Raw genomic sequence first — 11187 nt, forward strand, 5'->3', positions numbered from 1 at the left:
ACTACTTCTCCAAATTGAGAGGTTTCTGGGATGAATTTGATGCGTTAATGCCCAGTCCTGGCTTTCCATGTCCTGAGTCAAAAAAATATGCCCAACACTTTGAGTATCACAGGCTACTTCAGTTTCTGATGGGATTGAATCAGTCCTACTCATAGTCAAGGATATGGATCATGATGATGTCTCCAATTCTTAGCATTAACAAAGGCTACCCTCTATTGATTGATCAAGAGAGTCAATTGAGTCTGGATAATTTCACTCAGACTACTCAAACTACTGAAGGCATAGAAGGAGTTGTATTATATAGTAATAAGAACCCAGCAAATGCATGTGGAAACTTCAAGTATAGAAAGAATTAGGTTCAGTGTGAATACTGTCATTATAAGGGGCATACAAAGGAGAATTGCTGCAAACTTCATGGCTATCCATCAGACTTCAAAGGAAGAAAAAAGGGGCAGAGTTCTGGAGTGTATGCAAACAGTGTGAGTAGTCCAATGTTTCCAAATGCTGCAGAAGCAGGCACTCAACAAGTCTCTTATGGAACTCAACCGGGGATGCAGCAAGTTCAGCATGCTTACATGCCTCAGTTTACACAAAATACTCCCAACAATACTCTTGTTATTCCTTTTTTCACCAAAGAGTAGTACTAATAAATTATTCAGATGTTGTCAAAAAGGGAATGAAGAGGGTCCAGAATTATCTACCAAGTTAGCTGTTGCAGGTATAATCATATGACTTCACAACTTGATGCTCTTACCTTTTGTCAAGAAATCCCCAGTTCAGAGAGATGCACTGTTCAATTACCTATTGGGAATGTAGTATCTGTATCACATAAAGGAAGCTCCTTAGTACTTAGAAATAACAATATCTCTAATGTGCTATACATTCCAGACTTTAGATACAACTTGCTCTTAGTGTCTCAACTCACCATAGAACTTCAATGTATGGTAGAATTCTTTCCTGACTTCTGCATTTTCCAGGATCTCTACAGTGGTGAGGTGAAGTGGATTGGTAAGGAGGAGCATGGTTTATATATACGTCGAGGATCATCACAGCATTCCATAGCAACACCAGAAAATAAGTGTGCTCACACAACCAACTTACTTGATTCTGAAGTAGTATGGCATAGGAGATTAGGACATACTCCTATTGATGTAATAAGGAAGTTAGATACTCTTAGTACCTTAAAGACAGGAAGTCATCACTGTCATGTATGCCCAGTTGCTAAACATTCTAGATTGTCTTTTCCTCTAAGTATATCAGTGTCTTAATATGCATTTGACTTAGTTCATTATGATATCTGGGGGCCATATATAGTTCCTCTCATAGTGTTAATAGGTATTTTGTCACAATATAGTTGATGACTATACCAGGTAAACTTGGATTTTTCTACTCAACTTCAAGTAAGAAGTTATAGTTGTACTTAGAGACTTTCTAACTCAAATAAAGAACATGTTTTCAGCTTCCATAAAAGTCCTAAGGACTGATAATGGTAGTGAGTTTTTCAGTAAAGAGTATAAATAGTTGCTCTCCAGTCTTGGTATTTTTCATCAAAGTACATATGTCTACACCCCTCAACAAAATATAATTGTTGAGAGGAAATACATAACTATCTTAGACATGGCCAGGTATATCAGGTTTGAGGCTATTGTTCCTATAATGTTTTGGGGTGAATGTGTCACCGCTGCACTATACCTCATCAACAGGCTGCCATCTAGAACACTTGGGTGCAAATCACCATTTGAGTTACTTTACTTGCATCCTCCTTCAGTGTAACACTTAAAGGTCTTTGGTTATCTATGTTATGCAGTATGTCTTAGAATAGTTGACAAGTTTTCACCAAGAGTCATCCCTGTTGTCTTCCTGGGTTATTCTTCATCTCAAAAGGGTTATATTCTGTATGACTTGAACTCTAAGTCTGTATTTGTTAACAGAAATATTATTTTTCAGGAAGACATCTTTCCTTTCAAACATATGTTATCTCCTGGTAGTACTATCTTTCTTGTATTGGATCTGCTCTCACCAATTAGTGCAGATCCCAAATTATCTGCCACAGATTCTTCTCCTGGTGTTGATGTTCCTCCATATGAGGCTTGTGTTACATCTGAGGGGGAACCTTCTCTTTCTCCTATTGCTACTTCACACCACACACCATACTATTCTACAAGTCCTACAAATCCTCCAAGTGGCATCCCAGATAAGGTAGCACCTGTTGATACTCATGCTGAGGCTCACCTTGATTTTACAGAAGATGTTGATGCTGCAGAACCAATTGAAGCAGTTAACTCACTTAGTGTTTTACCTGCTCAGGTCAGGAAACCTCCAGGCCTAGTAAGCCTCTCATATGGATGAAAGATTATATGGTGCAGTCAAAAGCTACTAGGTGCTCTTATCCTATCTCGACTTATGTAATTTATTCTGACATTACTCTCTCATACAGTTAGGTCTTGTCGGCTTATTCAGCATGTTCTGAGCCTCAGTCCTTTAATGAGGCAGCCACCAATCCTTATTGGGTAGAAGCTATAAAGTTGGAGATTGCAGCCTTAGAGGAAAACAAAATCTTGAGCATAGTTAATATGCCCCCTAGAAAAACACCAATAGGGTGCAAGTGGATCTTCAAAATCAAGTACAAGGCCTCAGGAAAGGTTGAAAGATACAAGGCCAGACTTATAGCTAAAGGCTACAATCAAAAGACAATATTGGACTAAAGTGAAACTTTCTCCCCTATAGCCAAAATGGTAAAATTTAGGTCAATTGTAGCTCTTACTACCTCTCAGCACTGGATGATTTACCAAATGGATGTTCATAATGCATTCCTTAATGGTGAATTGGTTGAATAGGTGTACATGTATATTCCACAGGGGTTTGCCAAACAGAGGGGAGACTAAGAAGGTCTGCAAACTACACAAGTCCTTATATAGTCTTAAACAGGCACCAAGGCAGTGGAATATGAAGTTAACAGAGGTACTTTTGCAGATAGGGTTTAAACAGAGTCACTATCATTATTCATTGTTCATTAGAGAAACCAGTAGTGACACAGTTATCATCCTCGTGTATGTGGATGACCTGTTGATCACAGGGAATAATGAAAGTTACTTTGTGACACTAGAATAGAGTTGCATAAGAAGTTCAAGATGAAGGACTTAAGGGAAGTGAAATTCTTTCTAGGGATTGAATTTGTTAGATCAAAGAAATGAGTCCTTATGTGTCAAAGAAAGTATGCACTAAAGTTGATATTTGAATAAGGCTTGGGTGGAGCAAAGCCTTCTGGTACACTATTAGAGTTGAATCAAAAACTCACATCTATAGAGTATGACAAATGCATTTAGAACTGCAAACAAGAAGGTGATCAAGAACTCAAGAATCCTAGTTGTTACCAAAGACTTGTGGGAAGGTGTTGTATCTCACTATGACAAGACCTGATATTGCCTTTGCAGTTCAGATCTTAAGTAAGTATATGCACTATCCCAAGGTGTCACACATGGAAGTTTCTCTTCGAGTAGTGAGATATATCAAAGAAGCACCAGGCTTGGGGTTACTTATGCCTGCAGAAAGTACATACAAGGTGGTTGCCTACTGTGATTCTGATTGGGGATCATGTATGGAGCCAAGGAGATCTGGGTACTTGGTCATGTTTGGAAATGCACCGGTGTCTTGGAAGCCAAAAAAGTAAATGGTTGTGCCCAGAAGTTCAGCTGAGGCTGAGTTCAGAAGTATGGCTTCATGTGCAACAGAAGTCACTTGGATGGTAGGGCTGTTCAAGGAACTTGGGGTTAGAATTCAGCAGCCTATAAGTCTGATATGTGATAGCAAGGCTACTATACAAATAGCTGCTAATCCTATCTTCCATGAAAGGACCAAACATATTGACATTGATTGTCATTTTGTTAGGGAGAAAATATGTCCTGGATTGCTGAAGACAGAATATGTACATACAAAATATCAACTAGCAGATTTACTGACAAAGAGCTTGGAGAAGTTTCAACATGATCATTTATTGAACCAGCTAGGAGTGAAGAATGTATATCAACCATCAGCTTGAGAGGGAGTATTAACTGGAGTTAATAAAGCAAGCTGATAAGTTAACTATATTTAGAAATGTAATTGTAGACTGTAGTTAGAAGTAAGTTTGTTAGTACAATGTTAGAAGGTAATTATACTGTAGCTGTATAAATACACAGTACACTCATATACAGATACGCAGTTGTATCATTTTCTCAATAATTGCAACTGAAATTATCAATGGATGGACATCTGTGTTACGGTGGAGGGGTTGAAACCTATTCCAAGACATACCCTAGTTTATTGGGGAAAACCAAAGAAGGGATGGATCAAAATTAACACTGATGGTAGTTACTTGTTGGATAATGGAAAGGCTAGAATAGGTGGGATTATTAGAAATTGGGATAGGGAACTCATTATGGCATTTACATGTTCTGTTAAATGCCATAGTAATAATATGTGTGAAGCTCTGACTGCCAAGTTTGGTGTACAATGGTGTGTTCGACATGGCTACACTGGTATGATTTTAGAGCTAGACTCACAGCTTGTAACTAACATGCTTATTGATAGGTCCACCAACAATTACAAAATGAGTGGGGTGGTTGTTGATATAATGCAGGATTTGGATCAGAGTAATGTCTTAATTACACACCGCTTCAGAGAGGCCAATCAAGTTGCTGGTTTTCTAGCTAAACTTGCTTCTTCTTCTGGAAATAACTCCTTCTTCTACACTTATCAGGAGCTTCCCAAAAGTGCCAAAGGTCTGTTCTTTATGGATAAGTGTCACCTTCTTAGTATTAGAACTAGGTATGATAAGGCCAACTTCTTTGTTAGTTAAGATTAGAATATGTGTAGGAACAGGTTGTAAATCTCTTGTATTTTGTCTATACTTTGTCCTTCTCCTATGACCCTTTTTGAATGGATGGATTCCCACCATTCTGTTGCTCTTGAGGTACGGTTTATGTGCTCCTTCTTGTACTAGTTTTCTACGATATATATAAAGTCGGAGTTAATGCCAAAACCCCCAACACCATAGGAGATGAAAGCCTTGGGGGTTGGATTAGTTAAAAAAAAAAGAAGTGGAGAAAGGATTTAACTTTCAAGTGTGTTACTTTAATATGATTCTCTTTTCATCTGGATGTAGGTGTGATTCCCTTTTCTACTACAACTGCGGAAGACGAGTTAACGGGTACAGGTGTGATTGTGATTCTAGGCACTCCAAATTTTTTAGATGTTCTCTGTTTTCATTTGTTATCCTGTTTCTCCTTTTCGTCTGCTTGAATCCCTGGAATGTGTATCACTATACTAGTACAAGTCTTAAATACTAGACTTGTATGTATAGGCATTTACCTCTATTACCTTTGAGGTTCAGTGAGAAATATTAGAAAATTTGTGCGCTGTGTACACTTGAGGCAGAGAACAGAAACCGGAAGGAAGTTTGGACAGATGGAATCTAAGTAGAGTTAAGTTCTCACAGATTATTGACTTGCTTATTCAGATTGTTTCAAAAGCCAGCTATGGTTTTCTGTTGCTACATGTTTGTGGCTATTGCATCCCTTCTTCCAAGCTTCCACAATTCCGTCCAGGGAAAAGAGAGTTTACTGCTCAAATAATGTCAACATATACTACTTGGTATTACTTTTTGCAGAATACAATGTGAAATAACACAGACATGTATAAGCTACATCTAAATAACAACACGTGAAATGCCCAAACCCTTTTTAACTTGCTTAGTTTACTATCTCTTAAGTTGTTATTTCCCATGTGTTTCTAGTGCTCCTTATCAGAATTTTTCATAAGTGGTGTCACTATTTCTAGTAAAAGGGTAGTAACAGTCAAAAAATATTTTGTGGAGCCAAGGAAGTATGAACCCAAGACCCCTCACATAATACTTGAAGCTAACAACCACTAGACTACTAAGATGTTTTGTTGCAAGTGGTGTCACTTTTAATAGTTTTATCTTGTATTTCTGTTTTACTTATTATTTTTATATATATAAATAGTAAAAAAAATCGACGAAGCGGTGTCCTGTGACACTGCTTGCCACCATGTAAATCCGCTCTTGCCTCTGGTTAAAGATGAATGGATCTTATCTATCAAATAAAATGTTTTTCTTTTCTTTTTTTCTTTTTTGGCTTGTACTTTGTTCCAAAGAGAGATGAATATCACAAACAGTAGACTTATTTTTATTCCATAACAATCCATAACATATCCTCATCCAATACATCACAGTAAAATGGAGAGGAAACCAGACGGGAACATTACTTATTTACGTGACACAAGCAGTTCACATAACCATAACTATTTGTAGCTTAATATAGTTTGCTATTATTTTAGTTGTTATCCCACCAGAATTGTGATTGGAGGTACTCCACAACTTTCTTGTCAACTTGGAATGCTTTCGTAAGAACATCAGGATTGATTGGTGGGTCTGAACCAAATACTGCATTCGCGATAGTGATGACTCCTGGATTTTGACTACTGAGTCCAGCAAATGCAACAGCATTAGTCTTTCCCACATTAAATTGAAAATGAATGAGACCTATTGGGAAAACAAACACATCTCCAGGATTTAAAATCTTGGTAAAGAGCTTGTTCTTCATATTTGGACCAGGGTTTGAAAGGACAAAGCCAACGTAGAGTGTGCCCTCAAGAACAGCTAGAATCTCAGTTCCTCGAGGATGTGTATGAGGTGGGTTGAGACCATATGGTGCATAATCAATGCGCGCTAAAGAAATGCCCAGAGTGTTGAGTCCAGGTAAGTTGCCAACGTTCACAGCAGTTACAGCAGATCCAAGTTGATTTGAGGTATTTCCAGGTATGTTTAGACCTGATTTAAAGAAATCATTTGCCATAACCTGCTTTGGATCCTTGCAAATTTTTCCGTTCACAAAAACTGCAGAGGAAGTTTCAATAATTAAAAAAAACAAACAAAAACGATAGGAGAGAAGCACACAAATATTCATAAAAATTGCTAAGACCAGATTGATTTTTGCATTCAAAATAATTATTTGATCATATACCAGCAGCCATGGAGTCGTCAACAGCAACACAAATATCCTGCAAAGGACTAGGATCAAATGCATGGCTCATTGAAGATAACAAAGCGATTATTGCAATGGTTAATACCAATGTTCTGAGAGCCATTTCTACTATTAACTACTATCTTATGAAACAATTAAAATGATCTTTCCTTTGTTGATCTGTTACAAACTTAATAAGTAAAGCTTCCTATTTATAGATGAATATTTGTTTGAATTGGTCGTCAATTTTTCATTAACAAATTGCGGATTAGGCTTCTATATTAATTACCAAGTCACCAATTGGTAAACTTTTTAAACACTTGAATACTGAAGCTTCCTTCAACAACTACACAGACCAAATTTTATTTACTTAGCAGGTAGAGAAATTAAGATTTGATAGAAACTTCCTAAGGGGGGAAAAAAAGAACGTATATAACCCCCACTAGATGTAGACTGAGATGCCTTATATTGCACAGACGACCAAATAAGGTGTACAGACTAATCGGAAATGATTTATTCTAAATCTTCATTGACATCAGAAATTAATTACTGATATCCTTGTTAAGTTTGAAAATTATCAGATCACCCACTACATTGATTTATTAAACTACTGTATTAAATTCAAAGTCAAGTAAACCGAGGACTACGTTGTTCTGCACGGGAGAGGACAATTTATCATTGTTATTTTACAAAGGAGTAATAGAACTAATAAGTGAAATAAATATTCACAGCATAATATAAAGTTGTTTCTTTGTACGATCTAGAACAAAATTTTCCTTGTCATGTTCACATGCAGTTTTTGAGTCCTATATAATCACTACAACAAAAGTGATATTTAGCTACAAAATTATTAGCTACGATATAAAATTCATCACTAATTGTTTACTTTTTCGTGACAAAAGTTATATTTCATCTTTAAATATATGAACCACATATTTTTAGTAACGAAACATAAAATTTTGTAGCAAAGTTTTGTCCACTAAAGTTTTCCATTAAAAATTGGTTTGGCGCCAATTATCACGAATTTGAAGTTATTAGCGACATATTATTTTGTCACTAATGATGTACCCATAGTGACGAAGCATTATTTATCTTAGAAGTAATTAAGAGAAATAAGTTATTACAATAGTGACGAATTAGAATTTGTATCTAAACAAGTTAAACTTTAGCCACAAAATTTTATATTTATTTGTGACCTTAATTTTTATCGTTGGTAGTGCAAATAATTAGTGACAATTATTTAATTGTCGCTATTGAACCTACAATTTAGTCACAAAAACTTTTTGTCACAAAATATACTATTTTTAATTGCTACGACTAAAGTTTTGTAGTTGAATTGTGAGATTATTGGCTACGAAATTAGTTTTAGTAAAAACTAAAAGATCATAGTACTTCATAGATAACTATGATTCTAAAGTTTTGTTTATACAACATACATATAATTATTTTAAGACTAATTGCACTTGAAATTGAAATAATCATCTTAGAAAATTATCAAATTCGAGAAACTAAAACCCTATTTTAATTACTTATGTTTGAAATTTTAGGAATATTTTTCTTTCTAGCACAATTTAATTTCTTATTCGAAAGTATCAAGTTTATTTAATTTTTTTTTTGAGCAAACAGAAAATATTTATATTAAAAACAACGTAGCATTCAGTACATGACTTCCATACTTTGTGTCACTAAGGACACATTAATTGCCTAAGTTTGCTAGGACATTGCAAGCATCATAAGATAGAAACTTAATAAAAATATAGTGTTCTACTAGTTCACTTTCCACAAAAGATTTTACATAAGAAGGTGGTTCAACAAAATATCTTTTCCCCTTTGTTTGAGCAGCAACCTTCCTTGCCAGTTGATGAGCTGCATTATTCCCTTGCTTGAATGTGTGCTGGAGGATTACCTCCTTCTGCTGGTGCATTAACAACTTGTATTCATTAACAATGTCATCATATAATTTGCTGCCTTGTTGGATAGAGTGGATTACCTCTGTGGAGTCTATCTCTATTTCAAAAGGGAACATTCACCATGCTTGTGCTATTTGGAGTCCCTCTAGGAGTCCCTTGATTTTTGCTTGTAATGATCCGCTAGCATGAGTCGATTTTGCAAAACCAACTACCCATTTTTCATTGGCATTCCTGAATACACCTCTCAGGTCACATTTTTGATTGTTACTATTGAAACTAGCATCTATATTTAGTTTAAACCATCCTCTTGGTGGTCTATGCCATCTTACTTTTATGGGGATGTTTTGTGGAGAGTTGAGACTTTTTTCAGTGAGAAATTTAAATACAGTAGCCCTTTGAATAACTTGATCACCATTTATAGAATTGTCAGTATTATTTTAATTGTTGTTAGTTCTATTTAATCAAATGTATCAGATGGCAAATGGAAAGAAAGAATTCCAATTTATAAAGTTGTTCTTTAGTGGATAGTCAAAAGCTTTTAATTGTAGAAGCCAGTGTTCATCTTGTGCTTTATAGAAGTTTTGCCACCCAAGACTATCCCAAAAAGGTTTAGTGGCTTTGCAGTTAAAGAAAATATGGGTCATGGATTCCTCTTCTTTGCATTTGCATATAGGGTAGCTGGGATCAATTAACCAATTCCTGTCAGGTATTTTCTAGATGGTATCTTGTTATGGAGACATTTCCATAAAAGAATTTAATCTTATTAGGACAACTTAGATCCCAAATCCATTTGAAGTCTAATTGGTTGTTTGGAGGGGGCTCTATAAGGTAACGACCCGGCCGGTCGTTGCATGAGTTACCGCTCATTTTTCTCCATTTTTGCTTCTTTATGTGTTGTATAGTTGTATTTCATCGTATCGTGTTGGTTGGTTTGGGTTCGGAGTGGTTTTGTAGAGGAGTTAGATACTTAGTCTCTTATTTGGAAGCTTTAGTTGGAAAAGTCAATCGGAAGTTGACTTATGAGTAAATGATCTCAGAATTTGGTTTTTATGGTTCAGATAGCTTCGTTAGGGGATTTGGGACTTACGAGCGTGTTCGGAATGTATTTTGGAGGTCCGTGGTAGATTTAGACTTGAATTGGCGAAATTGGAAATTTGGCATTTTCCGGTTTGCAATGGAAATTTTGATATTGGGGTCGAATTGGAACTCCGGAAGTTGGAGTAGGTCCGTTATGTTATTTGTGATATGTTTGCAATATTTCAGGTAATTCGGATGAGGTTTGATAGGTTTTTGCATCGTTTGCAAAATTCAAAAGTTTGGAAATCCTTAGGCTTGAATCTGATGGTGATTTGATGTTATGATATTATTTTGCGTGTTTCGAAGGTTGGAACAAGTTTGAATGATGTTATAGGATGTGTTGGCATATTTGGTTGAGGTCCTGAGGGCCTCGGGTGAGTTTTGGGTGGTTAACAGATCAATTCTTGCTTTAGAAGTTGGCATATTTCTTGTATTTTGTTGCAGAGAATTCCTTCTTCGCGTTCGCGAAGGGTTAATGAGAGGCGCAGCTGAGTTTTTCTTCACGTTCATGATGTAGGTCCCGCGTTTATGAAAGTATATGAGTTAAGGCTATGTGTTCGCGACTTAGGCCTCGCGTTCGTGTAGAGTCAACATTCATGTAGAGTTGAGGCAATTAAGCCTATGCGTTCGCAAGGGGTGTTTCGCGTTCGTATAGGGTCAAGCTGAGTGGTATTCGCATTTGCGAGTGGGCCCTCGAATTAGAGAAGAAGGGAATTTCGATCTAAGGAAGCTTGTGCTTCGCGAATGCGAGGGAGCTACCGTGTTTGCGAAGAAGAAAACACCTTGGCAGAATGTTTAAGTTCAAAAACGAGGGTTTTGGTCCATAATTTCAAAATTCATTAGAGAGCTCGGGAGAAGGCAATTTTAAAGGGAATTTTCCGAGGATTGATTGGGGTAAGTGTTCTTTACTCAAACATGGTTAAATCCCATGATTATGTCTTGATTCTTATCATTTAATTTGGGAATTTGGGGTGAAAATGGAAGAACATTTGGAGAGTTGATTTTGGGGATTTGGATGGCCATTTGATGTCAGATTTTGGTGAATTTGATATGGGTAGACTCGTGAGCGAATGGGTTTTCCAGTTTTGTGATTTTTTACGGATTTCGAGATGTGGGTCCGCGGCCGGGTTTGAGCCGATTTCGAGATTTTTTAGTTAATTTGATTATTTTCGCTTGGG

General features: G+C 36.5%; 2 protein-coding genes across 2 annotated transcripts; one reads left to right on the forward strand and one right to left on the reverse strand.

The window, feature by feature from the left end:
• The first annotated feature begins 321 nt into the window (after positions 1-321).
• On the forward strand, positions 322-2705 carry LOC142162253 (uncharacterized). Its single transcript, XM_075218584.1, has 4 exons — positions 322-479; positions 660-718; positions 1808-2307; positions 2442-2705. The coding sequence occupies exons 1-4, from the start codon at positions 322-324 to the stop codon at positions 2703-2705; spliced, it is 981 nt and encodes a 326-aa protein (XP_075074685.1).
• A 3457-nt stretch (positions 2706-6162) lies between these two features.
• LOC142161833 (germin-like protein subfamily 1 member 20) lies at positions 6163-7219 on the reverse strand. The gene is made up of 2 exons (XM_075217544.1): positions 7023-7219; positions 6163-6895 (listed from the first exon to the last, which is right to left on the reverse strand). The coding sequence occupies exons 1-2, from the start codon at positions 7144-7146 to the stop codon at positions 6333-6335; spliced, it is 687 nt and encodes a 228-aa protein (XP_075073645.1). The 5' UTR covers positions 7147-7219; the 3' UTR covers positions 6163-6332.
• Positions 7220-11187: the final 3968 nt, after the last annotated feature.

This window comes from Nicotiana tabacum, chromosome 7, assembly GCF_000715075.1.
Source record: "Nicotiana tabacum cultivar K326 chromosome 7, ASM71507v2, whole genome shotgun sequence".
In the NCBI taxonomy this organism is placed as follows: domain Eukaryota; kingdom Viridiplantae; phylum Streptophyta; class Magnoliopsida; order Solanales; family Solanaceae; genus Nicotiana; species Nicotiana tabacum.